Source organism: Canis aureus, chromosome 4 (genome assembly GCF_053574225.1).
Source record: "Canis aureus isolate CA01 chromosome 4, VMU_Caureus_v.1.0, whole genome shotgun sequence".
Taxonomy (NCBI): domain Eukaryota; kingdom Metazoa; phylum Chordata; class Mammalia; order Carnivora; family Canidae; genus Canis; species Canis aureus.
The window spans coordinates 22,873,854-22,900,768 of record NC_135614.1 but is presented as its reverse complement, the minus strand read 5'-3'; the positions used below and the strand labels follow the sequence as shown (position 1 = coordinate 22,900,768).

Below are 26,915 nucleotides of genomic sequence, written 5' to 3'. Positions count from 1 at the left end.
GCTTCCCTGCCCCCAGGCTTCCGTACTGCGGGGGGTTGGCCAGGCAGCACTTGTGCAGCGGAAGGGGAGCATCGCGCCGTTGGGCTCGCCGCCCGCCGGCGCCCGCAGGCCACGGGGCGGGCTGAGGGCGGCTGCCCGGCGCGGTCCGCCCGGTCGGGATTTCCAGGCGAGCCGCGGGAGGCAGGTGGCCGCGGGGACGCTCGGGGCGGTCGTCCCGCCGCCGTGCCGGGGCCGCCCTCTGGGGCCGGGCCGGGGGCGGGGGCGGGCCTGGGCGGGGCCGGGGCGGGCCTGGGCGGGCCGGGGGCGGGGCCAGGGCGGGCCGGGGCGGGGCCGGGGGCGGGCCCACGCCGAGCGAGCCCCGCCCACCCCCGCCGGGAGGAGCCCGGAGCGCGCGGCGACCGCGGAGCGGCCCGGGGGTGGCGCGCGGGGCGGGCTCTCGGGCCCCCCCCACGCCCCGAGGGCTCGCGGGGCCGGGAGGACGCGGCGGTCGGCGTGGAGGTCGGTGCGCGGGCGCGGGGCCCGGCGGGGGAGGGCGGCCGTGCGGGGTCGCGGGGCCCACGCCTGCCCGCTCCCAGGTGCCCCAGGACACGGAAAGCGGGAAGTCCAGCCCCGGCCGGGGTAGGGCAAGCTCGCCCCTCCCTCCCCGTCCGCCCTCGAGACTTCTGCGGAGTCTTCCCAGGTCAGGCGGGCGCTGCCCTCCCCGAGGCCCCGGGGTCACCGTCGGGGGGAAGGCAGCGTTCGGGGCGGGAGGAGAGGCTCGGTCGCCAAGGAGGGCAGTGGCCGAGGGCCTGCTCGGGTGCGCTAGGGGCCCGCTCCCCCCCGCGGCCCCAGGTTCCGCGGGGACAAAGGTCAGTGGTCCGGAACGTCTGGGGGACTGGGGAAGGCCGGGCAGTCCGAAATCCTCCCGGAGCTGCTTTTAGTGGGTGATGGTGGGCGCTTTCCCTCCAAGAGCACCCGCTAAACACCGGCCTTTCCCTCCAGGAGGAGTCCCTGTGACGCTTGGATGCGCAGTCGGGGGGCGGGGGGGCCCTTGGAAGCCGGTGATCCCACAGGGGGACGGGCACAGGGCAGAGGGCCCGACCGCTGGGAAGGGGCTCTCAGGCGGCCCGCGGGCTCCTACCGTGTGCTCCAAGGCCAGTATGTACAGTAGGTAAATATGTAAAATATCGGGGAAGCCTGCCCAGGTTGGTGTATACAGGCGCAGGACCACCTAGGGCCCCAAGCTCTCGGACCCCCCTGCCCTCTCCCTTGTGCCTGGCCTTGTTCAGGACCACTTCGGGTTAGGGGTGGAGCTGGGCTGAGCCGGTGTCCTCGTGGGCCAGCCTGGCCTCTGGTGGTGAAATGTGGAAATCGGGGTCCAGACGCAGGCGCAGGCGGTGAGCAGATAGTTGGTCTGGGTGTTGGGGGAGCCACGGAGTGACTTGCTCCCAGGATGGTGTACAAGTTCCATGGCCTCGGTTTTCCCTGAGTGTATATGTGACACCTGGATGAGCCTTTCTGCCCAGAGCTACCCTCTCCTGGGGCATGAAAGGACAACTCCCTCTTCAGAAATCTGTCTTTTTTGGGTTATATTCAGTGTGCCTCCCCTGGGGGCCTGGCCACGGAATGCCAGCACTCAGCCTGCACCCCTCTTCCCTGACCTGTGAGGAAGGCTGCCTGTCCCTCCCCCCACCCAGGCTGGGAGAGAGGATGGTCAGGGTGAGTCCCACTCTAGTGGCCCCCTCATTCAGATGGTCACTTGGAAGCATGGCTCTGGAAATCCACTCTTGGTGTAACTGTGCTGACTCAAAAAACGAGTGTGTGTTATTTGTAATCTCTCTGAAGTAATGCTGGGGCAATGTCCTTGCTTGGATCAGAGTTCACATGGTTCTTATGTCTTCAGAGGCACGACCTCTTAGCAGCTTTGGCATAAATAGAACTTCTTCACTTTTCAGGAGATTCATTCCTAACAGCCCCTTGTTTGTATTGTTAGAGAAGAATCCTCCTGGGGCCAGGCTGGTGTCCTTGGCAGAGAAAACAGGATTTACTGAGAAAATACAAGTGTGAACCAGATTGTGCGTGTGTGTGTGTGTGTGTGTGTGTGTGTGTATTGGGGGCAGGAATGGGTGGGTGGCAAAGGTAAAATTCCATAGGATTTGTTGGACAATTAGGATTTGTTTTCTCGGACCTTCTTTTATGCGAACATTCCTGAGTCTAGGCTGATGTAGTTAAGATTCTCTGGGGTCACCCTCTCCCTTGGCTTGATGTTCAGTTCAAAATCAGATGGTGGGGCTGGAAGTTCCTGAAAAAATTAAATCAAAAGTTACCATGTGACCTAGCAATCTCATGCCTAGGTATATATACTCGAGAATTAGAGACAAAAGTCCACACAAAAACTTGTACACGAATGTTTCTAGCAACATTACTCTAACAGCCCAAAGGTGGGAACGACACAAGTGTCCATCAGCTGACAGATGGATAAATAAAATGTGGTATTTCCATACAGTGGAACGTTAGCCATTAGAAGGAAAGAAGTACTGATATATCCTGCGGTTTGGATGAATCTTGAAAACGTTATGCTAAGTGAAGGAAGCCAGACACAAAAGGCAGGAAACAGGGGAATCTATAGAGACAGACACATGAATGGTTGCCAGGGGCTGGAGGGAGAAAGGCATGGGGAGTGACTGCTAATGGATAAGAGGTCATTTTGAGGAGTGATGAAAATATGTTCCAGGATTAGATTGTGGTGATGGTTGCACAACTTTATGAATGTACTAGAAACCACCAAATTGTATACTTTAAACTTGTATAACATATGAGTATTTCAACTTAAAAAAATAGATGGTAGGAAGCCTGCCCTGGTTTTCAACCTTTATTATTTCTATAAAAATGGCATACTCAGTTAGAAATGTTCAGGCAATACAAAAAAACAAAAACAAAAAAAAACAAGCAAGCTCAAAGAAGAAAGTAAAAATATCACTTAGTGACCACTTTTGGTAGTTTGGTTTGGAGCGTGGTTCTGGTCAGAGTGTTGAGGATGGAACTTGGACAAATTATTGAACTGGTTTCCCAGATGGGGACAGAACCCCACGCCTGTTCAGTACAGAGGTGTGTGTGAAAGTACAATGGATGCTAGCAGATAGAATGGTGACTTGTCTGTGTGTATGGGGCTGGGTATCTATCTGATTGTACTCAGTGGGATTAGACTTTATATGCTGTTTCCGGGCTTTCTCATGGACTTTTTTTTTCTTTTTTTATAAAAATATTTATTTATTCATGAGAGACAGAGAGAGAGGCAGAGACATAGACAGAGGGAGAAGCAGACTCCTCGCTGGGAGTCCGAAGTGGGACTCGATCCCAGAATCCTGGGATTATGACCTGTGCCAAAAGCAGACGCTCAACCACGGAGCCACCCAGGTGCCCTCATGGACAACCTTTTTTTCCCTCCCTAGGACTTTATGTTTTTAGAGTAGTTTTAGGTTCACAGCAAAAGTAGAGGGGAAGGTACAGAGATTTCCCATATGCCTCCTGCCCTTGCGCCTTCCATTGCTTTTCCCATTATCAGCATCGCTTACCAGACTGGTACATTTGTTACAGTTGATAAGCCTACATGGACACAATCACCCAAAGACCATAGTTTGTTTGTGTATTTATTTATTTATAAAAATATTTTATTTATTTATTCATGAGAGACACAGAGAGAGAGAGGCAGAGACATAGGCAGAGGGAGAAGCAGGCCCCTGGTGGGGAGCCTGATACGGGATTTGATCCCAGGACCCCAGGATTACGCCTGGAGCTGAAGGCAGATGCTCAACCATTGAGCCACAAAGGCGTCCCAAAACCATAGTTTGTTTGTTTATTTATTTATTTATTTATTAAATATTTTATTTATTTATCTATGAGAGACACAGAGATGCAGAGAGAGAGGCAGAGACACAGGCAGAGGGAGAAGCAGGCTCCATGCAGGGAGCCTGACGTGGGACTCGATCCCAGGTCTCCAGGATCACGCCCCGGGCCGAAGGCAGCACCAAACCGCTAGGCCACCGGGGCTGCCCAAGACCATAGTTTATATTAGGGTTCACTCTTGGTCTTGTACGTTCTATGGGTGTGGAGTAGTCATGGACAAAGTTTTCATGTAAAATATCATCCATTCTGGAAACACATGACTCCAGAACATTCCATTGTATGGGTGTTTAATAGAGTAGTCTGCCCTTTATGGAGGTTTCGATTGCTTGTGGCATCTCCCATCGATTGAGGCTGTTGGCATAGCACTACTGCTACGTTAGAGCATGGGACTCAATTGCACACATGCTTTTTGACCTCCTTAGGGTAGTTAGGAACACAGAGGTCTGTGGCTTAAGCCCACGGATTCGGTGTCCTGAGTAAGTCATGGCAGCAGGGTCTAGCTGTCCTTGGGGCCAGGCAAGAATTGGCACTGGAAGAGCCGAGGGAGGGTTGGGGTGTCCAAGAGTGTGGGGTAGGGGAGGCTGCTGAGCAGGAAGGGTGGAATGTCAGAGGGATGACACTCCCAAGAGTGTCAGAGGCTAGTAGGGGAGAGAGGCACAGATTCCTGGAGAGGCCTCCCGCAGTGTGAAAGCACTTCCCCTCCCCTGGCCTAGCTACGGCGGCCCCTCAGGCCCCACACCTTCCCCTGGGAGTGCAGAGAAGCGGTTTGCTTTCATGGAGGGTTAGCCCTTTGGGGAAGCCAGCTGATGATCCTTGGGGACTGAGGGAGCAGGGATTCAACTCCTTTGGCCAACCCACCATCTGCCAGGCCTATGCTGGGGTCGCGGGGCTTTCTTCCCTGGGATGGAGACCCTGGTGATTACAGCCTGGGGGTAGGCCTGAGTGATGCCGTGGCAGCATGACATGTGTCTGCTGGCCCTGTCACCTGCCCTCCTGGCCTCCCCACATTGTTTCCTGAACTCCCACCCCTTCCCTTCCTGCCACTGGACTTTGGGTCCTAAGCTTTGCCTTCGGTGGTGAAGGCCCACGGCCCCTTGATTTTCAAGGCTCCTCCTGAGCTGGCCTGGGTGGTCCCATGTGACCGGACCTGTGGTGGACCCCGTCTCCCCAGTGAGCTGTGTATCCTTTCTATGTGCCTGGGCCAGCCAAGTTGGAAGCAGTTCTCTGGTTCTCCCCAGACTCCTTGCTGGCTGCTAGCCTCAGGGGCAGGCTGGCGCGAGGGGCTGCGTGGAAGGGGGCAGGTGAAATGCACCCCTTCCATAGCCCGCCTCATTGTCTGCCACATTCATGGGCTCTGCTGTGTTCCTGGGATCCTCTCCTGACCTCTGGCTGGGTCCTGGCCCCAGGAAGTATTCTCCTTCTGGCCCAATTGGCAGATTCAGTCTGTTGAACACTCAGGGGACAAGCTCTGGACCAGCTTTTTAAAGGCGTGGAGCAGTGAGAGCAGCACTGCCTCTGGGGACTTGTCTTGGTCAGAGCCCTGCTGAGGACTCAGTTTCCTCATCTGTAAAACAGGTGGAATGTACAAACCTCCATGCATTGAGGACTATTTGGCTAATGGGAAACAAAGTTAGATCCCTTCTAATCTGTGCTACCCCCACCATTCCCAGCTTCTCTCCCGCAGGGGAGAAATGAGGCAGTGCGCATCTGAGTACCAATGAGATCAGTGCCTGTGGGTCCATAAGCTGCCTCTATAACCATGGAAGGCTCTGGGGGCCATCCTGGGGGGGGGGTCACTATGTCCTGGAAATATGTGCCAGAACATCTCACAGTGTCCCCTCCCACTGCAGGGGGTAAACGGCGGCCCCAAGAGAGGGGAAGGGCTGTGCCCGAGGCCACACAGACGATGCAGACTGGAGTAGTGGCCTTCCCCTTCTGTACTGCTGCCTGGAAGGGCCTGGATGGCTTGAAACATGCTTCCCCAGTGAGCCCGGCAGCTTGCTTGTGTCCTTCAAGGTTGACCTGAGTGCAGTTTCTTATTTCCTTGACCTCCCCCTCTCCCCTCCCCGTGAACACCCCCCCCCCGAAGTCCACCAGAGCTGCCGCCTTCTCTGCCTACCCTGTGCAGGGTAAGCTTTGTTGCTTTCCTTAGCGTTGCCCTCCGGCAGCCTGGCTTACTCCTGCCTCTCCTTGGAGCCTGCATGGGCCAGGAGGATCGATTGCCTGCCGCCCTTGAGCCAGCATCTCCCGACAGGATGCTCTTGGGATCTCAGCTCCTCAGACAGCTGGCTGCCCACCCTAGTGAGCCCCAAGGCCTACAGCACTAGCGCCTTTCTCTGGGGCTATGCTGGGCTGGGGACAGGGCTCCTCGCCGCAGCCCCAGGCCGGCCCCTCGGCCCTCCGTGGAGGCAGACTCTGGGACGCACCAGTTGGGCCAGGCCCGCGGGAGGATGGGCCTGGGGGGCCGTCTCCCAGGCTGGCTCGGAGAGCCCAGGCAAACTGCTACTTTCCTTTTCCTTTGTGCTCAGCGGTTCAGTGTCTAGTGGGCCAGCCCGGCACTGCCCTCCGCCTCCGATGTCCTCCACCATCCGGTTCGGTGCCGAGCATTGGTTCTCAAATTTTAGCTCCTTAGGGATTCAGCCAAAGTTGGTTCTCGGTTTGCTGGGAACTGGTCACGCTGCCCCAGTCCATGTGTGAGCGTGAGCCTGGCGCACACTTGGCCTACAGGTCTGGTTTCTGCCCTCTGCAGGTGCTCTCACAGATGACCACTCCCCTGTCCCAGGCATCCAGCACCAAGCACCACCTCTGACCAGAGCCTGCATGATCAGTGCTTCTCCCTGACCCTGTGTCTTACCAGCAGACATTTCTTCCCATCCCGTCTCCTGGGGGATGTTGCTCAGCAGTCTTGGGCACATCCGCCATCCCAGGAATGCTCAGGGGAGTGACTTGCCCATCGCAGGCCCCCTTTCCCCACCCATGACCAACCATGATGGTATCACATCCTGTTTTGGAGATTGCTCTGCATAAACCTGCTAACTGATCTCCTTAGACCCGGGGCTCAGGGTGGTGGCCTGGGAGCTGCACAGAATCCGGCGTCTGCCCAGTGCAGCACGGAAGGAATTGTAGCTACTTCCTTTAACGTGGTCTGTGCTTGCCAGTTGCCCACTGCTGTGCACCTGCCCAGCTCCCCTCATCGACCTCCTCCACCCTGCCCTTTGAGTCTGTGAGGCCTGCCTTAAAAGGACAGAGACCGTATCTGTGTGTGTGTGTGTGTGTGTGTGTGTGTGTGTGTGTGTGTGTGATTATGGCGTCCATAGCACAGAGCACACCAAAAAGCGGGAAGCTGGTTAATGCATGTTGAGTGAACAAATTATATATGGAGTGAAAAAATGCACAACAACTTGTTTAATGTGTGCAAAAAGTAATATTGGAGGTGCACAGAATATCTCTGGTAATGGGGGCAGAATGCCTTGGAGAAGGGAACTGGGTGATTGGGGAATGGGATAGTTAGGGTACACCTTGTTCCTTTGCAATTTAGTTCCGATGTTACAGAATTGGAATTTCATTAATAGATAGTCACATAATTTAAAAAGATCCAAGTCATGGGGTACTTGGCTGGCTCAGGCAGTAGAGCACCTGACTCCTGACCTTGGGGTTGTGAGAGTTTGAGCCCCACTTTGGATGTAGAGTTTACAAAAGAATAAAAATAAATAATAAATAATAAATGAGAAAAGATCAAGTCTTGGCATCTGAGGCCTTTCTTGCTGCGGGCCCCCTGACCCTGCCAGCTCTTGAGCCCCCTGACCCTGATGCAGTCTCTCCTCCTACCCCAGCAGTGCCTGGTTCAAGATGGGGTCCCAGGTCTCTGTGGACATGGGAGCCGTGCGCGTGGTGATCGTGGGTGGCGGCTTCGGTGGGATCGCTGCTGCCAGCCAGCTGCAGACTCTGAACATCCCCTTCATGCTGGTGGACATGAAGGACTCCTTTCACCACAACGTGGCAGCCCTCCGGGCCTCCGTGGAAAGTGGTAATGGACTCTTTTCTGGGGCTTTCTTTGTGAGAGTGGTCTTGTCACCACTGTGGGGCCTGGGGGTGGTTTTCTCCACTTAGGGCAAGGCCTAAGTGCCACCTTTAGAGAAGTTCTGGAGAGCCTTAAGGCTACTGGCCTTATGCAGCTACCATCTCAAGGCCGTAGAAGTAGAAGTAAGAGCTGGGCTTCCCTGAGGACCTGGTGAGGCCTAGGCTGGTGCTCTCGGGGGAGGGGGGGCCGTAATTCCCAGAATACCATTGGCTCGGCTGTTTGGCCAAGGATACACCTCAGGAAAGGTTTCGAGTCATTCTGGCTTCCTGCGGAGAGCCCAGGTTTACTCTGTGATCTCCTCTGTGCCCATTCCCCAGGCTTTGCAAAAAAGACATTCATTTCCTACTTGGTGACCTTTAAGGAGAACTTCCGGCAGGGGCTAGTCGTAGAGATCGACGTGCAGAATCAGATGGTGCTGCTGGAGGATGGTGAGGTGAGCGTGGCGGGGGCTGAGCCGACCCTCAGCTGGCTTCGAGAGGCCCCCAGGAAGCCGCAGCTGCTGGTAGGAGGAGACCTGGGTGGTCTCAAGGGTGCAGACCCCTCTGTGGCCCCTACATGGTGCCGGCTGGATGGCACATTCCTCACACGCAGAGGCCTGGCCACAGCAGCCACGGGAGTGTGGTGGCAGCCTCTCCTGCGCCTTTCTTGTACGCCAGGCACTGTGTTAAGCTTACTTAATCTCATGTCATGCCCTCCATGACTCCGTGAGGGAGGTGGTATAGCCTTGCTTTATGGAGAGGCTCAGTGGCTTGTCCAAGATCCCACAGCTGGTAGGAGACTCAGCCAGGATTTGAACCCAGGCAGTTTCACCCCAGAGAGTCTATGCTCTGAAAGCTGGTGTCTCAGAACAGGCCCGGCCTGGCTGGCCTGTAGAGGCCCTCTTGGCTGTGTAGGTACACACATGATCCCACATCCCCTGGATTGGGAGGTCCCTGGGGCAGAGGCCTTCACTCATCTCTGCATTTCCCAGCCCCAAGTAGAGCCCGGAGCCCGGCACATACCCGCAGTGACGGGGGATCCATCCGTGAGCCACCATATGTCGTGCTGCCAGTCACCTCCAGCCTGGCCCTCCACTCTATTCAGAGTTAAGGGGCAATTGGAGAGAGGGGACACAATTGTTTTCCTCGGCGACTTTGTGAGAATCAGTCTTCCTTGAATTAATTTTAGGGCTGAGGAATCTCTTGGCTGGAAAGGTGACCGAGTCTCCTTGTCCTGTGGTTTAGGCCATGCTTCTCAGGGCCCTAGAAGGGACCGTGAGGGCATCTTGGATCTCCACGGGGTTGGGGCAGAGAGAGAGACAGCCACACCATGCCCCCTTCCACCAGAGCAGCTCTGATTTTGTCCACTTCATGCATTTGGGCTCCAAACAGAATTTCTCTCCCTCCCTTCCTTTCTTTGTGGGAGCAGAGGAAGTACCTAGGAGATTCCAGACCAACTCCACACTGGCAGCTGGAGTCTGCTTGTCTGCACAGTATCTCCTGTGCCCTGCTCGCTCACTCACCCGCCACCCATCCCTGTGTGTGTCGGCCCCAGCAGGAGCGTGATGCGCTCCCTCAGCTGTCTCCCGGGTTCCAGGGCCACCCCTTGGCCTGGTCAGTGGCGGGTTTGCTGCTTTCAGAGGAGGGCGGCCTCGGTGTGCTCCCTGCCTGGCGGGCCTGATCGCACCTCTTTTCCTTTGCGCAGGCCTGCCCTCACCTCTTTTCCTTTGCTCCTCCCAGGCCCTGCCCTTCTCCCATCTTATCCTGGCCACCGGCAGCACCGGGCTCTTCCCGGGCAAGTTTAACCAGGTTTCCAGCCGGGAGCTGGCTATCCAGGCCTACGAGGACATGGTGAAGCAGGTGAGCTGTCTGTTGGCAGGGCCCCAGGAGAGGAACCACTGGGGGGACATGGGAGGCACAGCCATGAAGATGGAGGGTTAGCAGGAAGAGACTCCCTGGCGAGGACCTTTGTCCCCATCATCAAAGTCTGGCTGGGAGCACCCCAGACCTCACGTAGTGACCGCTCTGTGTCCCTGACTTAGGTCTCTTGGAGTCTCGTGTGCACAAGGCTCTGTGTTTTAGAGAGCAGGCTTGAATCCATGATCTCAGGCGGTTTTCACCAAGGGGTGGCCAGGGTCTGGCCCCACTGAAAGATGGGGAGTAGAGCCCCTGAGAAGGATCCCCCAGCCAGTGCTACCACGGGACCATGGCCGGGTCCTGCCCTCTCTGCCAAGCTTCTGAGAAGCCTGGAGAACCTCTTGCACCATCATGAACAGATGTGAGTGCAGAGGTGAGGATCCTGGCCCTGAACCCAGACAGACCTGGGCCGGGGTCACCTGAGTGGCAGCTCTCAGGGCTAAGCGAGGCCCGAGTGAGAAGATGCAGGGAGATGCCCAGAATGACCCGGCCCCGAGGAAGCCCATCCGGACCCAGATTTGGGAAGGGTTCTCTTCTCCCCTTTGGCCAAGGAGCCGGCACCCTCGCTGAGCCCCGGGCACGCTCGGGCTAAGGGTGTTTCTGCTTCCTTCCACCCCAGGTCCAGCGCTCACAGTCGGTGGTGGTGGTGGGAGGCGGCTCTGCCGGCGTGGAGATGGCAGCGGAGGTTAAGACTGAATTCCCCGAGAAAGAGGTGGGCATGCGGCCTTGCCTTTGGGCTCCCAGAGCCCGGCGTCTCTGCGTCATCTAGGGAGCACGAGGATTGGCCCGGCTCTGCCATGGGGAGTCCCCGAATGTCCTCTGTTCTGCCGGTGGTTTTTCCCAGAGAGCCAGGCTGTGTCCGCATTCAGTGAGGGGTCCTGCGCTCCGGTCCCACCAGGGGCACTGAGCCTGGGAGAGCTGCCTTGCAGAAGGTGAGCTCTCCTGTCCCCGCGGTGTTCCCTCCCCTTGAGATAGAAATGTAGGGTGGGGCACCCTGGTGGCTCAGTGGTTGAGTGTCTGCCTTCGGCTCAGGGCGTGATCCCAGGGTCCTGGGATCAAGTCCTCATTGGGCTCCCCACAGGGAGCCTGCTTCTCCCTCTGCCTGTGTCTCTTCCTCTCTCTCTGTGTGTCTCTCATGAAGAAATAATAAAATCTTGAAGGAAGGAAGGAAGGAAGGATGGAAGGAAGGAAGGAAGGAAGGAAGGAAGGAAGGAAGGAAGGAAGGAAAGAAAGGAAAGAAAGAAAGAAAGAAAGAAAGAAAGAAAGAAAGAAAGAAAGAAAGAGAAAGAAAGAAAGGTAGGAAGGAAGGAAGGAAAGAAAGAAAGAATCGTAAGCTTGACTCCCTCTTTTTGCTGGCAGCTGGCCTGGTCAAAGACACCTGCAGTTGGTGTTTGGTCTGGGGGGAGCAGCAGCTGTTTGGTCGTCAGGAGATTGTCGCCCTTGCCCTGCGTGGCCACATGGGTGCCAACAGAGCAGGCCCCTCAATGCCCGTGCTGGGGAAGGACTGGCCAGCACCCATGGCAAGGTGACCCTGCTCCCTTTTAATGATGGAGGGAGGGAGAACCTGCCTGGAACTCTGGAGAGAAAGAGACCGTCCTCGCAGGATGTAGAGGCTCAGCTGAGGGCTGCGTGATGAGTGGGGATATGGGTCCTTGAGGCGAGAGCTTGCTTGCAGCTGATGCCAGACCAGCTCCCGAGAGCCCCGTGAACCCTGTGGCTCGTGCTTTTCTCCCAGAGAAAGGCAGGTCGGTTGTGAAAAGATCAGCATGGGCTAATTTAATTATATGGCTGTTCTCTGACAAATTATTGGAAATTATTATGCGTGATGGATATAAAAGTTTTTGAAGTTTGATTTATGGGGCAAAGACCAGTCTGAAGTAGGAAGTCACTCAGTATGACTTCCACATGTTTATGATTGGTGAACAGATCCCAGTAATGGTGTCCACCCTTTACGAAGGACTCAGTATGTGCTGAGTTATGTACTTTGTACATGTTTTCTTTCTTTTTTTTTTTAAGATTTTATTGAGAGAGAGAGCATGCGTGCATAGGTGCGGGTGGTAGGGGGAGGGGCAGGGGCAGAGGGAGAAGAAGACTCCCCACTGAGCAGGGATCCCAAGGCGGGGCTCGATCCCAGGACCCCAGGATCACGACCTGAGCCAGTGGCAGACGCTCAACCACTGAGCCACCCAGGCGCCCCTGTACATGTTTTCTCAGTTCATCATCACAAATTTCCTGTGAGTGAGACGATCCCTTTTTGACGGACTCTTTGGGAAGTGTCCGAGTGAGTATCTGAGATGACACTTCAACTCAGGGAGTCTGACTGTAAAGCCCAAGCTTCGAACGTCATTCCAGGCTGCCCCCTGCTTCCCTGTGCTTGCCTGTCAGACAGCAAGTAGATGTGCCTGGAAGAGCCAGTTTTAGAACCAACTTTAATGTAAACGTCAGCCTGATTTACAGCTGGAGTGTCAATGGCTTATATAGAGACTACAATTATCCGTGCCCAAGGACGCTTGAAAAGAATTTCCACATGGCTCTGGGGTGGGGGTGTGGAGGGTGTGGAGCCCTGGTGCTTTCTGAAAGAGTCTCAGACTAGATGTGGGCTCCAGCCCAGCTGGCGTTACCTGGTTCCGGCATTGGGCGGATTACTTCTCTGGGACCTCGCTGACCTGGGGAGGAGCGAAGGGAGACAGACTCGTGTGTTTCTAAGCCTCTCCTTCTCTGCCCTGTGGTCATTTGTCCAGGTCACTCTCATCCACTCCCAAGTGGCCCTTGCTGACAAAGAGCTCCTGCCCTGTGTCCGGCAGGAAGCGAAGGAGATCCTGCTCCAGAAAGGCGTGCAGCTGCTGCTGAGTGCGTGCAGGTTCCCTTCCCGCCCTGCCCCTCTCCCTCCCAGAGGCTTCTCACTGTCCCAGCTGGAGGGCCCTCTGTGTCTTGGGGTTGAGCAGCTGAGCCCCACTTTCCAGCTTGACTGGTACTCACAGGATGCCCACGCCATGCAGGCAGCACTGTGCTGGCTGTTGCTTTGGACACAGTGGAGGTGGTGCCCCTTTGCTGAATGATTTAAAAAAATCACCTAAAGGGATTGTGGTAGACAGAGTGGGTACTTTTGTAGTCAGAGGGTAATGAGTGAGGAGTGTGACCTTTGTTGAGAGCAGGAGGAGAGAACACCTCCCAGCTTGTTTGAAGACTGAGGCCCTAACCCAGTGCCGTGACCACCACACTTCATGGGGCTCAGCCCCTGCGGTTTTCACAGGGAGGGGTGACATTTCTGCTCTCGACAGACCCTTCCCGGCTCTTGGTCTCCATGTACCTGGCTGTGCGGTACTGCGACCACCTTTACTTTGAGGCTGGGGGAAGAGTATCGTAGAGCGTAGAGTATTGGCCAGCGTCTGGACCTTTCTTGCTTTCACCTTGGTCAGTGGTGTGCCTGGTTAGGACAGCGTGGCTGACATTGTGGGAGGTGTGGCTGATGTTGTCCTCAAATAGCTTTTCCCAGAACTTCTTGGGAAACTCAGCTTCACTTTCCCGCACTGCTTCTGGGAACTTTCCTCCCTTTGGATCCTCTGTGGTGGCCGGATGTCCACATCGTGCTTCTTGGGGCAGCAGGGTGGACTGGCAGGGGGCAGGGAGGAAGCAGGAGCAGAACGGTCACTTAGTGGGGCCCACACCCTGCTGGCCTCCCGCTCACGGATCTCACCTGACAGGTGAGCGGGTGAGCAACCTGGAGGACCTGCCTCTTAACGAGTATCGAGAGCGCATCCAAGTGCACACGGACAAAGGCACGGAGGTGGCCACCAACTTGGTGATCGTCTGCAACGGCATTAAAGTCAACAGCTCTGCCTACCACAGTGCATTTGGTAAGTGGCCCACTACCCAGGCTGCTTCCTCACCCTCCGGCCTCTGCAGGCTTGTGGGCCTCTCCCCCAGGAATCAGCATCGCCCTGCCTTCCTCCCCCCACTCCCAGCAGCTCAGGGCTCTTCTGAATGGTGACATCAAGCTTTAAATTCAGGTCTGGGTCCACTCTTGCAGTGCCTTCCTCCTTGTGGCCATGATTTAGCCCAGGGTGGCCCAGGTGACCAGTCTTTCAAAATCTGAGCCCGCCCCCTCGTGGTGAGAGCGGGGAACAGGTTTCAGAGCGAAGGAAGGATCCATTGGTTCACTTTCTTTGAACACGGAAGGGAGGAAATGCCTGAGGTCAGGCCCAGGAATTTCATTCCCAGGTGTGCTGTTCTCCCCAGACCCTGATCCAAATGTATGGCCACTGACCTTAGAATGACCACTTGGGGAGGAGAGGAAATAATGTGGCCTCAAGTTCAATATGGAAGTCAGCTAAGTGGGGGCTGCAGGAGGTGGAGTCATGCTTCCCCCCACCGCCTAGCATGAGCTGGAGACTCTGTGACTCTTCCTCACTCCCCATGATTGGTGTGTCCCCAGGTCCCCGTCATTTACTCCGTAGCACCCTTCCTGGACATGGAGCTCCTTCCAGGACATGGAGCTCCTGTTTGGGTCCTGCCTGAAAGAACTGGCCAATCCTAGGAGGAGGAGGCTAGTCCAGGCCATGCGTGGGGCTGGGAGTGAGTGCTTGTAATGGACGGAGATCCCAGAATTTTATACCCACTTGTCTTAATGTTATATTTAAAAAAAATAATTCCTTTAAGTCCCTTAAAAAGAAAAGTTTATCATTTACTAGAGCCCTGCCTTATTTAAAAAATCTGATTCCCCCCCCCCCCACAAAAAAAAATAAAATAAAAAATCTGATCCATGTTCAATGGGAAATTCAAGACTTGGCTAAGTTACAACCTAGTCATTGTTAAGTTAATCATTGTTGATGGAGGTAACTTACAGAGTCATACACATCGTATAGAGTGGCACATGCTGTCTTTCTGACCAGTTTCCGTCCCGGAACAGTAACCTTAACTTTGCAGTAAGAGTTCGGAGGTGGGGACTTCAGGCAGAAATAAATTAGGTGGGATGTTTGGCCCTTGAGGATATGCTTTTGGAAGATGGTTCAGCCAACACCAGAGGGTCATCTTCTCCATGTTCCAGTGGCCACTTAACAGGATTTCAGGGTTGACTTTGCCCGACAGATGGTCACCTGGCCAGCAATGGCGCTCTGAGAGTGAACGAGTACCTCCAGGTGGAGGGCTACAGTCACATCTATGCCATTGGCGACTGTGCGGACGTGAAGGAGCCCAAGATGGCCTATCACGCTGGCCTCCATGCCAGCGTCGCCGTGGCCAACATTGTCAACTCCAGGAAACAGAGGCCCCTCAAGGCCTATAAGCCAGGTAAGGAAGCCCCTTGTACTCCAGTTTTAAGAGAGCTGGGCTAGACATGGCGAAGCATTTGGGGGCTCTAAGATGAGTGGCTGCGAGAATAAGCTCTCAGAGCTGGTGATGGAAAATATCCCTCTGGAACTCTTTATTTTTATTTTATTTTTAATTTTTTAAAAATTTTTATTTATTCATGAGAGAGACACACACACAGAGAGGCAGAGACACAGGCAGAGGGAGAAGCAGGCTCCATGCAGGGAGCCCGATGTGGGACTCGATCCCGAGCCTCCAGGATCACGCCCTGGGCCGAAAGCAGGCACCAAACCGCTGAGCACCTGGGGATCCCCCTCTGGAACTCTTTAAAAATAAATCAGGGACTCACCCATCTTCCTAAAAGTCTTAAGCGTTTCCCTGTCCTCACACCGAAGGTCCCGGGTGAGTTTGTGCTCGGGGAATTGTAGGCCCACGAATGGGGAGCGGGAGTCTGGTTTGTGCGCATGTGTCTGCTCCACAGGTGCGCTGACGTTCCTCCTGGCCATGGGGAGAAATGACGGCGTGGGCCAGATCAGTGGCTTCTATGTGGGGCGGCTCATGGTGCGGCTGGCCAAGAGCCGAGACCTGTTTGTCTCCTCCAGCTGGAAGACCATGCGACAGTCTCCACCTTGAAGCGGAGCTGGGCGGGAGACAGGTACTGCCTCTAGTGCACTGAGATTGCTTGACAGGCGGGCCCCACCCCAGGAATGCCCAAGGGCAAACGTCCTCTTCCTGGACTGAGATGCCAGCCAGGGATGTACTGATCAGAAACACAACTTGCAGAAAACCAAAACTGGGAGAGGGAGAGAGCCATTGCACGATGACCCCCTCTAGAGGATTCTTTCTGGGTTTGGAGAGGTCTGCCTGCTGGGGAGGGAATAGCCCACCTTCTCTCCCCCAGGGTCCTCATGCGTGTGCACGTGTGCGTGTGTGTGCACACGTGTCGGCATTCAGGAGAGCAGGAGAGGGCAGGGTCTCCTGGTGGCTGGTGTCCTGTCAGGGCAGGAGGGGGAGCCTGCATGGTGAGACCAGCTAAAGATGGGGAGCTGGGACAGAGATGACCTGCACCCCGAGCCTTTCCCATCACGTCATGGGCGGGGAAGCCCATGCATTCTGCAACACTCAGGTGTTAGTTGGAGCCTGATTTCAAACTGTTAGTCCCTCCAGTCTTTCATGTTCAGGACGCTTTCTGTATTTCCATTTCTAGGTCCTGATTAATACACCACAGGTTACATTTAAGAAGAAAGAGTTAGGTAAACTCCCCACCCAGTTAGCCCGTCCTAACAGACAGTGAGGTTTTACAAAGCTATCAGGTTAAGCCTGCAGCCTGGCCTACCAGCCGCTGGAGATGTTCAGGAGAGGCAGCTGAGCTAATGTGACCCTTGGGGGGGGGGGTTGCCATTGGGCTCCCATTGAGGGAGCAGAGTGGGCTCAGCAGGTGAAGCCCTGTGTGCTTCTAGGCTGACACTTCGTGCAGCAATGCCTGCCTCTGGCCGTGTGAAGGTACATAAGCGACTCCTCTATCTGGGAGAGCACCTCAATCGGAGGGAGTCTGTTTTGGAAGACAGCTTAAACCTCCCTAGTGGAAGTGGTTGGTGATTTCGTCTGAGTAAATGCAGGCCCTGCTCACCTTTGATGATGGCCCCTGGGTATGTGGCCAGAGTCCTGGGGACACCAGCCTCTCTGGGCTGCTGTCTGGGCTGTGGCCCAGGTTGGTTCCATTTGTTCCCTGGGCCTATGTGAGACCTGTGCCTCTCCCCCATAGGATGGCTGCCCCACTGGAGGCCTCACCCAGGACTCCCTTCCTGTGGACCAAGGCCAACCAGGCTCCCCTTCTGGAAACAGGACCTGCTGCCACCCGAGAGGCACAGGCCATTCCATGCTGTCTGACCTTGGGGCCTAGCAGGGTAGGAGGCTCAGCCCGTTGTTCTGTTTGTAACGTTTTACAAGCGTCCATCCATGGGGACACAGTTCTCCAAACTGAGGAAAATGTTGCAATAAAAGACTATATTGTAAGAAAGACACTGGATCTTCTGTTTTTTTTTTTTTTTTCCTTTCATTTTCTTTTTCTTTAAAAAAAACAAAACAAAACAAAAGCCTGAAGTGAAATCTTTTTAGGGGTAGATACAGATGCCATGGGGTAGGGGTGGGGGCAGTAAAACAGGAAAGGAAAGCACCAGTGAGACACCTTTCTCGGTTTCTTCTCTCCGCCACTGAACACAGACAGCCAACAAAGCCCAAGTCACTTTTACGCCCTCTTCCCTCGCAAGAAGGAGAAACAAGGTATTAAGAATTTCGAAAGGATTTTTTGTGTGTGTGTGTAAAAGTCAATGCTATAAATCTAAAACGAAGTCTGTTTCTTTTTTTTTTAAAAAGTTCTAAAACAACAGGAAGAAAACACATGGAAAGAAACCCCTTGTGGAGACCTGGGTAATTACAGACTGAGGCTCTTTTAAACGAGATTATAAAATGCAGAGGGCTCCTTCCGTGGGCAGGACCTGCGCCGGTGGCCTCCGTGACCCGCTGCCCTGCCAGCTGCCCTCGGCTCCCCTGCCGTCACCCTTCCTCTCTCCTTTTAAAAAATAAACCCCCACTCCTGTGACTTCGATCCTCCTCCGATTCCCGTCGGCAAGCGCGGCCGGGCAGGGGGTGGCTACTTGGCGTCGAGCTTGGCCATCTCCTGCACGTAGATGCCAATGCTCTCGCTGTCAAAGAGCAGGAAGTAGACATTCTTCAGTGAGGATGTGCTCGAATCGTCAAAGTGGGCCGAGATGGCTTTGAGGGTCACCTGGGCTGCCGTCTGTTTGGGGAAGCAGTTTCTGTGCCAGAGGAAAAAAAAAAGAGCTGATGTCACTTTGGTTCCCAGGACCTGTGGGATCACTTTGCCCTCAGCCTGGGGTAGGGGTCAATGCGATGCCTACTTATCTTGGCACCACGCCTTTTGTTTCCAACTCATGGGGTCTCGCCGTGTGCAGGCTGGGCCATGTACCATCATCTCCTTTGACCCTAGTCAGAGGAACAGCCTGGGAGGGGGCGGGCAGGAGACGCTGGCCCCACTTTACAAGAGCCAAGCTGACTCAGCATGGCACAAAGCGTTCAGCCAAAGTCAGAGAGCTGGCCTGCGAGCAGTGCCTCATGCTTGGGTGAGTCGATGTCACCTGCCCCAAGTCGAGCCGGGCTTTAAAACCACTACCAACTCAGCATTTGAAATACCTGGTATTCAACAAAGCACAGCTAGGTTTTATTAGCTCCCTCAAAACCGCCGTGCATTGTCAGGTTGCTTGTGAAAGGGCACACATATGTGCTCGAAAGTACATTTCTTAACTCTTCTGCACTCACTAGTTCCCTCTCACTAGCCTGTGTGGACATGCAGGTGTAACTCGAGTATGGGGGACTCTGGGCAGGGCCCTAAGCACCAAACTGAGATGGAGCTGGCCTCCAGGCTGGGCCATGACATTAGCCTCCGGGGACACAGCCATCCTAGTCATTTGGGGGTCAGCCACGAAGCCCCCTTGGGCGGGTGCGGGATGAGCCTGCCTGACAGGGATTCTCACTCGGATGTAGCGCCCCAGCTCAGGATGTCACAACACGTGGGCCCGGCTACGCGAGGGCTTCAGCCCGCCGTGCCTCTGGGCCCGGCCGTGGAGACCCGGTGCTGCTTGCTCAGGTTGAGGTGGGGTTACGGCAGGAGGCCAGGCCTCACGATTTCTCCCTCAGCCTTCCTGTGACTCGACCGTAACAGAACGGCTCTAGTGTGTGACTCCCATCTACGTTACAGAGGAGCATCTCTTTTAAGATTTTATTTATTCATGAGAGACAGAGAGAGAGAGGCAGAGACACAGGCGGAGGGAGAAGCAGGCTCCATGCAGGGAGCCCGACGCGGGACTCGATCCCGGGTCTCCAGGATCACACCCTGGGCCGAAGGCAGCGCTAAACCACTGAGCCACCTGGGGATCCCCCAGAGGGGCATCTCTTAAGAGAGAGGGTGTTCAAAATTGAAGCAATAGCTTGCTTCGACGACGAGTGTGATGTGAGAAGATAGGCTACCTGTGAGGACAGGTAACCTCATTGCCTACCTGCTGCTGTTCCCGCACCCCGCTGGGGTCTGTGACCATTAGAACAGACACTTCTCCTGACTCCCAAAACAGACCTTTGGCAAGAACCTGTCGCTCCTCTGGGTGGTCTGTCGGGCTCAGCCTCCAGGCTCCCCTCCTCATCACCTGAGCCCCACACGAGCCCCCTGGGGATTCTGAGGCAGTAGTTCTGGGGTGCAGTCTGAGAGGCCAAGCTCTGACATCCTAACACAGAGAGGTCACCGCGGCTGGTCCACGGGCTACACTTCAAGGTGCAAGGCCTTTGAGCCTGGTATTTCCTTTTCTCTTGAGTAGGCTCCTCCACCAGCCTGGAGCCCAACGTGAGGCTTGAACTCATGACCGACCCTGAGATGGCGACCTGAGCTGGGATCAAGAGTCAGATGCTTAACTGGCTGGCAGCCTGGTCAACCTTGCTTGGCTGCGCCGGCAGCCCTGGGTCGCGTCTCCTGGAAGGGCCAGCCCGGCTGTGAATACGCAGGAGAGAAGCAGGCCCGAGGGAGCAGGCTGGGGGAGAGCCCCCCGCCTCCCTGGCCACCCAGAGAAGCGCATCTTACCTGCCGCTGGGGAATGGTGGGAATGCCACAGACTTGAGCTTTTTGTCCTCCGCCGCCGACAGGCAGTTTTTGATGGTCTCTTCCAGCTGTTCTTCACATTTGTCGGAGCCCCACTGAGGGATGTGACAGTGGATGACAAATTTGGCTGCAAGTCCGCTGGATTGGCTGACAGCGGCTGGGACAGGAGAGAAACACTGCGGGTTACTTCCTACACCTGTGCCTCCCGCCGGGGGTTACAGGCCGAACCTCGTGGAGGACCCCCAGATGCTTTGAATGGGGAAGCGGGGCACCATCCTGTGCTTCTGATGGGACCAGACGCCCGGCAAAGAGCAGGAACCCTGTCGGGATTGCTTTGGGCAGTGGGCACCGGCTTTGGACAGGTGCGTTCAAGGCTCATGTGGTGGCACGTGGCTGTCACCTGCTGACCACGGTTTCCAGTGAAGGGGACCCGTCAGAATCATCTCTGGCAGCTGAGGAATGGCCCTCCCCGGGTGTCCACGTCCAGATCCCTGGGACCCGGGAGCCTTACCTCACATAGCAAACGGGACTTGGCGGAGGTGTTTTAGTGAAGGATTGTGAGACGGGGAGATCACCCTGGGTGATCTGGGTGTGCCCTCAATGGAATCACCTGGGTCCTTCTGAGCGGGGCGAGAGGGGGGCGGGTAGGAAGGCTAAGGGTAGGAGAAGGCAATGTGAGCACGGAGCCAGGGAGCGGCACAGCCCAGAAGCTGGGAGGGAGGAAGGGAGGAGCCAGTCCTGCCAACTGTAGTGTTCGTAACACTGTGACTCGTTACAGCAGGGATAGGAAAAGGATAGGACAGCTTTCAACAGGTGGACACACGGCCCCGCAGCCCCCACCCGGGGGGCCCCCAGGGTCCTGGCTCGCTGGGTCTGGCGCAGCGCCTGTGTGCACGTGTGGGTGAGGGCCCTCCGTAGATGGCAAAGCGCTGCACTACTTGGTTGCACATCCCCAGGGTCAGGGACTGTCTTCTGGCCACCCCTCCCTACCCAAGGAGCCCCCGGTGGGAGCGGGGGTTCAGAATGGGCTGTGCAGTTTAGTTATGCCAGCCTTGTCTCCTTGTCCCAGTTCAGACTCCTATCTACTCCCCCAGGCCCACCCGAGCTCTTTGGTCTGAGCCCCTCGCTGTTCTCCGGTGAACCCTGCTCCCCCCAAGCCACCCTCGCAGAGCTGGGGTTCCGTGACCCTCAAGGAACCGGCTGTGGCAGGGGTCCTGGCCTCGCTCTGGGGGCCTGGGCAGTTCGGGAAGCCTGTGGCTACTAGGGACTGTGTTTTTTGTTTTTTTTTTTAAGATTTTATTTATTTATTCATGCGAGACACACAGAGAGAGAGAGAGAGAGAGAGGCAGAGACACAGGCAGAGGGAGAAGCAGGCTCCATGCAGGGAGCCCGACATGGGTCTTGATCCCAGGTCTCTGGGATCACGCCCTGAACTGAAGGCAGCGCTAAACCGCTGAGCCACCCGGGCTGCCCTAGGGACTGTTTGTAACACAACTTTGTGCACCAATGTTCACAGCCGCTCGATTTGCAACAGCCAGACGTGCAGCAGTCGGGAAACAACCCAACTGATGAATGGATAAACAAAACAGAATATTATTCAACCACAAAAAAGGAACAAAGCACTGATGCATGCTCTGGTATGGGTGGACCTTGAGAAGATTATATGAAGTGAGGGAAGCCAGACAGCAAAGGTCACAGAGCCTATGATCCTGTTCACGTGCCATGTCCTGGACAGGCACATCTACGGAGGCGGAAGGAGGGCTGGGGGTCACCAGGGGCCGGGGAGGAGAGAGGGGTGTTTTCGGGAGACACCCAGAAGAGCTCTAGACTCGTGGTGGTGATGGTAGGACAACATGATGAGTGGAAGCTAACTCAGTTGCTTCATCTCTGGGTGACTTGATGCAAACTGACAACTATCCGGACACTTGGTCGTCCCCAGACTGTGTTGAGTGGTCTACACAGGCCTGCTCAAGCTAACTCATTGGCCGTGGTGTATCTTGCTTGGCACACTGATGGTGCGTGAAGCGCTGACGCTGGCGGGGACGGTGCCGAGGCTGTGCCGGGAACACGGCCCGCCGCCACACCTACCTTCAGCAACTTCCAAAGGGCCTTGGGATTTGCGAAGCTCCTTTACTGTTTCCAAGAACTCTTTGCCGCCCGCCTTTTCCAAGGCCTTCCCTGTGGAGGAGAACAGGAGAAGCCATTGCCGTAGTCCTTTCCAGAGTCACGAGTTACACTGCTTCACACAGTTTTCATAGGCCACAGACAAACCCACAGCCACACATGGGAAGTAGGAGTCACACTTTGCAATTGGAACCCTCGCTGCCCCTGGTCACTGCCCGCAGGGGTCTCTGTGCTTCTGTCCTGCAGGACTTGGATTCTAGCAAACTCCTTTCTTCCCCTAAATATTTTATTTATTTATTTGAGAGAGAGAGAGGGAGAGAGGAAGAGAGAGAGTGAGCACACACAGGGGAAGGGGCAGAGGGAGGAGAGAGAATCTCAAGCAGACTCCTTACTGAGCGCAGACCCTGACGTGGGGCTCGATCCCACAACCCTGAGATTATGACCAGAGTCGGACACTTAACAGACTGAGCCACTCAGGTGCCCCTGTAGCAAACTCTTTTAAAGGACCTTTCCAGGGAGTGATTTGGTCATAAGCAGTCTCAGGACATGAGTCCTAAAGGTGATTTTTTAAAAATGCAAGTACAGTTGACACACAGTGTTACATTAGTTTCAGGTGTACAACATAGTGATCGGACAACGCTATGCTGTGCTCTACACACTACGCTGTGCTCACCACCAGGGTAGCTACCATCTGTCACCATATGGCGCAGTTGTAATACCACTGCCTATGTCATTTCCTATGCTGTGTATTAAAGGTGAACTTAAAAAAAAATTGGGGCTCCAGTGTTCTCATCTCTGAGTTAAGTCCCCACAAGGGGTTGGTTAAATTCAGTGTCTGGGTGATTTGAAGGCAGTGACTGCTCACAGACCCTGCAACCTGCCTCTTGTCACCAGGTCCTGAGCCTGGTCCTAGGCCCGAGGTGACACACGACTCAGCAGGACCCTCTGGGTGGAGAGCTCTAAGGTCCTATGCCCAGCTCACCAACTATGTGTGGAAAGTCTTGGGGTCAGAGGACACACACAGGCCCAGGGCAGCGTGCGATGGTGTTCCTCCAACCCTGGCCTTGGTTTTCAATGGAAAAATGCAAATTTGAGAGGCTAAACTCTAAGGACCTTCCTGATGGGAGATCCCTTGAATCTCTGATGTCATGACAATTCTCTACTTGAGATTTCAGGGTTGTGCTTCTACAGAGGCCCAAGTGGAGTCCCCAGGGGATGGCGGGACTCCGTCTCTGGCCAACAGGGACCCCATGTCTGCGCACCGGGGGTCCTCATGCCTCTGAGCGACATACGGGCGTCTTATCTAGGCGTCTTGTCTAGACTAGATAGCTGCTGCTCTCGGGTGCAGGATGAGGTCTCTCTCCCCAAGTGCTTTCATCTTCTAATGAATGTGGTGATCTGGCTACCTGGGACCAGTCTCAGCTCTCCTTCTTCATAGCTATTATGGTGGTGGTTATTATTCAGCTCAAGGGCTTCTCTGGGACCTGGGTAAGGAGCTTCTCCCTCCCCCCTGGGACACTGAAGTGTATTTGGAGAGCCACAGGACGTCCTGCAGGTGATTGTGGACCCCGTCTATTAGCAGTCAGTCTTCCCTGGGGGTGGGAATGGGAGGGAATTTCTTCATGAATGTGCTTGGGTTCAGCGACATGATTTGGAAATGGTAATCTCGGGCCTTCAAGTCTCTTTTCTGGGGGCACCCAGGGGCTCAGTGGTTGAGCAGCTGCCTTCGGCTCAGGGTGTGATCCTGGGGTCCCGGGATCGAGTTCCGCATTGGTCTCCCTGCATGGAGCCTGCTTCTCCCTCTGCCTGTGTCTCTGCCTCTTTCTGTGTCTCTCATGAATAAATAAATAAAATCTTAAAAAAGAAAATCTTCTTTCTGGCCCTCAGGCTTCTGGCCAGTGCTGATATGCTGGGTCACAGAAGCCTGGAGAAGGCCAGGAGCCGCAGCCAGCAGCCCCATTCACACGGAGAAGCAGGGGGAGCAGGTGTAAGGGGCCGGGTGGGAGCGTGTGGAAGGCAAGGTGCGCCCACACTCTTCCCTGAAGACTTCCAAGAATAAAGCAACCTGGAGTGTTGATGAAGGGACTTTGTCTCTGTGGAAGCATTCCAGTGAAGAAAGGAAGGAGGGCTAGAATTAGGGTATGGCCCCCACCTCACACCACCCCTAACAAACAGACAAACTCAGACAAGGAGTGTCAGTGAGAGACAACCGGGCATCATGTGCCTCCTAATGGGAGAACATTCCATCGCTGACCAGGGAGTCTTGCCAAAACTTTTTGAGCCTTGAATCTCATTAAGTCTCTCGATCCAACTACCAATTTATAAGAAAAACAGGAGAAACATGTTTAATGGAATCAGGAGAAGGCAATCAATGAAATCCAGACTTGGGAAACCCTACAGCTAAACGGCCCAGCTTCCTCAACAAAATAAATTGAGAGAGAGAGAGAGAGAGAGAGAAAGGAGGGAAAGATATGAAAGAGGAACCTCTGGGTTCTAAGAGACTTATCAACCAGTTGCAGGGTGTGGACTTCTTTGGATCCTGAATCAAATACATTTAAAAAAATTATATTTATGACATGACTGAAATTTGAATAGTGACCGGTATTTGATGACATGACTTATCCCAGTTGTGATAATGATATTGTGGTGATGCTGCCAAAAACTAGCCCTTATCATTCTGAAATATCCACAGATATGATGGCGTGAGGTCTGGAGGACTGTGGGCAGGGTGGCACCGAAGAGGACTCCGTCATGGGTTGATAAGCTTGCAACAGAACGTGTAGGGTTTCATCATGCTCCTCTGCTATTTCTTTTTTCTTTTCAAGATTTATTGTTTATTTATTCATGAAAGACACAGAGAGAGAGGCAGAGACACAGGTAGAGGGAGAAGCAGGCTCCCTGTGGGGAGCCTGATGCAGGACTCGATCCCAGACCCCAGGATCATGACCTGAGCCAAAGACAGACGCTCAACCACTGAGCCACCCAGGCGTCCCTCTTCTGCTATTTCTGTGCATGCTCGAACTCTTCTGTAGTAGCACACAATGCTTTCAAAAAGAATAAATCAGAGGGGTGCCTGGGTGGTGCAGTCTGTTAGGCATCTGCCTCTTGATTTTGGCTCAGGTTGTGATCACAGCGGGGCTGTGAAATCAAGGGCCACGTCGGGGCCTGTGCTCAGCACTAAGCCTCATCCGTGTGTTACCCTACTTAGTCTTCACAGCACCGCTAAGACACAGGTGCTATTGCTGTTCTCACAGGGGAGGGAACTGAGGTTCAGAGAGCTTAAGAAACCTGCCCCAAGTCACACAGCTCAGAGGTGATGTCTAAAATCCAGACACAGACCCATCCCGACTCCAGAAGCCCCACTGCTGGGATCTGAGCCTGAGTTTTTGCTCCAATACCTGTGTTCTTTCTACCTTATCACCACTTAAAAAAAAATGAAAACACATCTTGATTGCTTTCCTGATGCAAGAGGCCTCTGATGCCACAGAGGAAACCGTGTGTGGGGGGGCCCCCCTGGTGTTGCCAGCCAAGGCTGAGCTACTAGCATCTCCCTTATCTCAGAAGCAAGCCCAGCATCCCAGGGACAAGGCCCTTTCTTTGCTCACTTTACTTTTGCGATGAGAGTTTAAGGCACTTCCGTCTTGTAAAAAAATGGATAGGATGGTGCCCCTCTAGTGTGCTATTGTGTCTAGTGCCCTCCATAGCTTATGCTCCCCAATACTTCCACCTAGCCCGGACCAGCTCCCTCCACCCCCGTGGGACAGGTGGCACCCCGCCCCCCCGTAAAGTGACTCAGTGCAGAGCCTTACAGACAACTTCACCCAGATGTCCATTTCCTTTTCACCAAAGGCGTTCTTAATTTTTAAGCTCAAAATAAACATGGAGGTTTACCCCGAAAATGTACAGTGACGGTTACAGCAGCACTACTCCTTCTGGCCCAACCTAGAAATTCTGTGAACGCCATCAGCGGTGGAAGGGTCAGCACACTGCCATATATTCCTACAGCGGGATACCACATGGCCAAGAAGAGGAACGGATGACAGTCGCGCCCAACGCTGGGGGTGGATTTTACAAAGTTAAGCAAAAGACACCTAAGAAAACGCACTGCATGATATCATTTATATAAAATTCCAGAGGACAGCCATCTGTGCTGGGAGGAGACAGGACAGGGGTTATGCTTGGAGGGATTGGGGACTGGGATGGGGCAGGAAGAGGGCATTCTGGGGCGCAGGTGAGGTTCTGCTTCGTGATCAAGGTGCCCGTTACACAGCTGTGTTCACTTAGAGGAAAAGTCATCAAGATGTGCACTAATGATCTGTTTTTATATAATCCTTCAATAAACATTTTGGAAATATATGCAGATTAAAAACGAAATCAGTTGTTTTCTAGTAATGCTGTTTGGTGACATACAGAGTGTGACATGGTCCCCCAAGCAGAGGATCTCTGGTTGACAATGACCAACTTCAGGAGAACTTGCCCAAACAGTGGGCCACTCTCTGGCACCCTACCTAAGTCTCAGGACCTTACCTATATCTTCCTTGAGGTCAATTTCGGCTGTGGTGGGGTGGACAATGCCCTCCACTCTCATGGAGCCAATATGGCTGATGTCACTCTGCGTCAGGGACAGCTGCGTCAGGGGGGAAAGATGGAGAGGGTTGGGAAAGAGCAAATCCAATTAAAAAGCTTCACATTTTACCTCACATCTGTTAATTCTCTCAATTATTGATAGCGAATGTCTACATAAAGGCCTGTGGTGTGGAGCGACCATCTCAAGTTTGCCTGTTGTTTGGGCTTCAGTGGGCTCTTCTGAACTCAGCGGATTTGATGTCCACCATGATGCCAGCAGCACGCAACCAACCAGCCTCTTCTTCCAGGAGCAAGAATGGGCCCTCCCCTCTTCTTCCCTTCTCTAGAGCTACGTTTCCATCTCCCAATCCGGGGGGGCCTCGGTGTGGGG

The 26,915-nt window shown here is 54.6% G+C and overlaps 2 protein-coding genes across 11 annotated transcripts in view; one reads left to right on the top strand and one right to left on the bottom strand.

Moving 5' to 3' along the window:
* The first annotated feature begins 511 nt into the window (after positions 1-511).
* AIFM2 (AIF family member 2, ferroptosis suppressor) lies at positions 512-17,770 on the top strand. 10 transcript variants are annotated; one of them, XM_077894823.1, is made up of 10 exons: positions 512-679; positions 7,722-7,912; positions 8,284-8,399; positions 9,685-9,804; positions 10,481-10,573; positions 12,603-12,711; positions 13,566-13,718; positions 14,950-15,150; positions 15,771-15,823; positions 16,934-17,188. In XM_077894823.1, the coding sequence occupies exons 2-10, from the start codon at positions 7,735-7,737 to the stop codon at positions 17,069-17,071; spliced, it is 1,161 nt and encodes a 386-aa protein (XP_077750949.1). In that variant the 5' UTR covers positions 512-679; positions 7,722-7,734; the 3' UTR covers positions 17,072-17,188. The 10 variants fall into 10 exon arrangements, 8 of the variants coding, with proteins under 8 accessions (XP_077750949.1, XP_077750948.1, XP_077750950.1 ...); XM_077894822.1 differs by having other exon boundaries at positions 7,719-7,912; XM_077894824.1 differs by lacking the exon at positions 512-679 and adding an exon at positions 705-848 and having other exon boundaries at positions 7,719-7,912.
* Positions 17,268-26,915, bottom strand: part of MACROH2A2 (macroH2A.2 histone) — a 48,649-nt gene continuing 39,001 nt past the window's right edge. Inside the window, exons 6-9 of the mRNA XM_077894826.1 lie at positions 26,486-26,585; positions 21,923-22,012; positions 19,817-19,991; positions 17,268-17,987 (exon numbers count right to left, since the gene is read on the bottom strand). Of these exons, the coding sequence (XP_077750952.1) occupies positions 17,822-17,987; positions 19,817-19,991; positions 21,923-22,012; positions 26,486-26,585 (531 nt within the window). The 3' untranslated portion in view covers positions 17,268-17,821. The remainder of the gene's footprint in view (positions 17,988-19,816; positions 19,992-21,922; positions 22,013-26,485; positions 26,586-26,915) is intronic.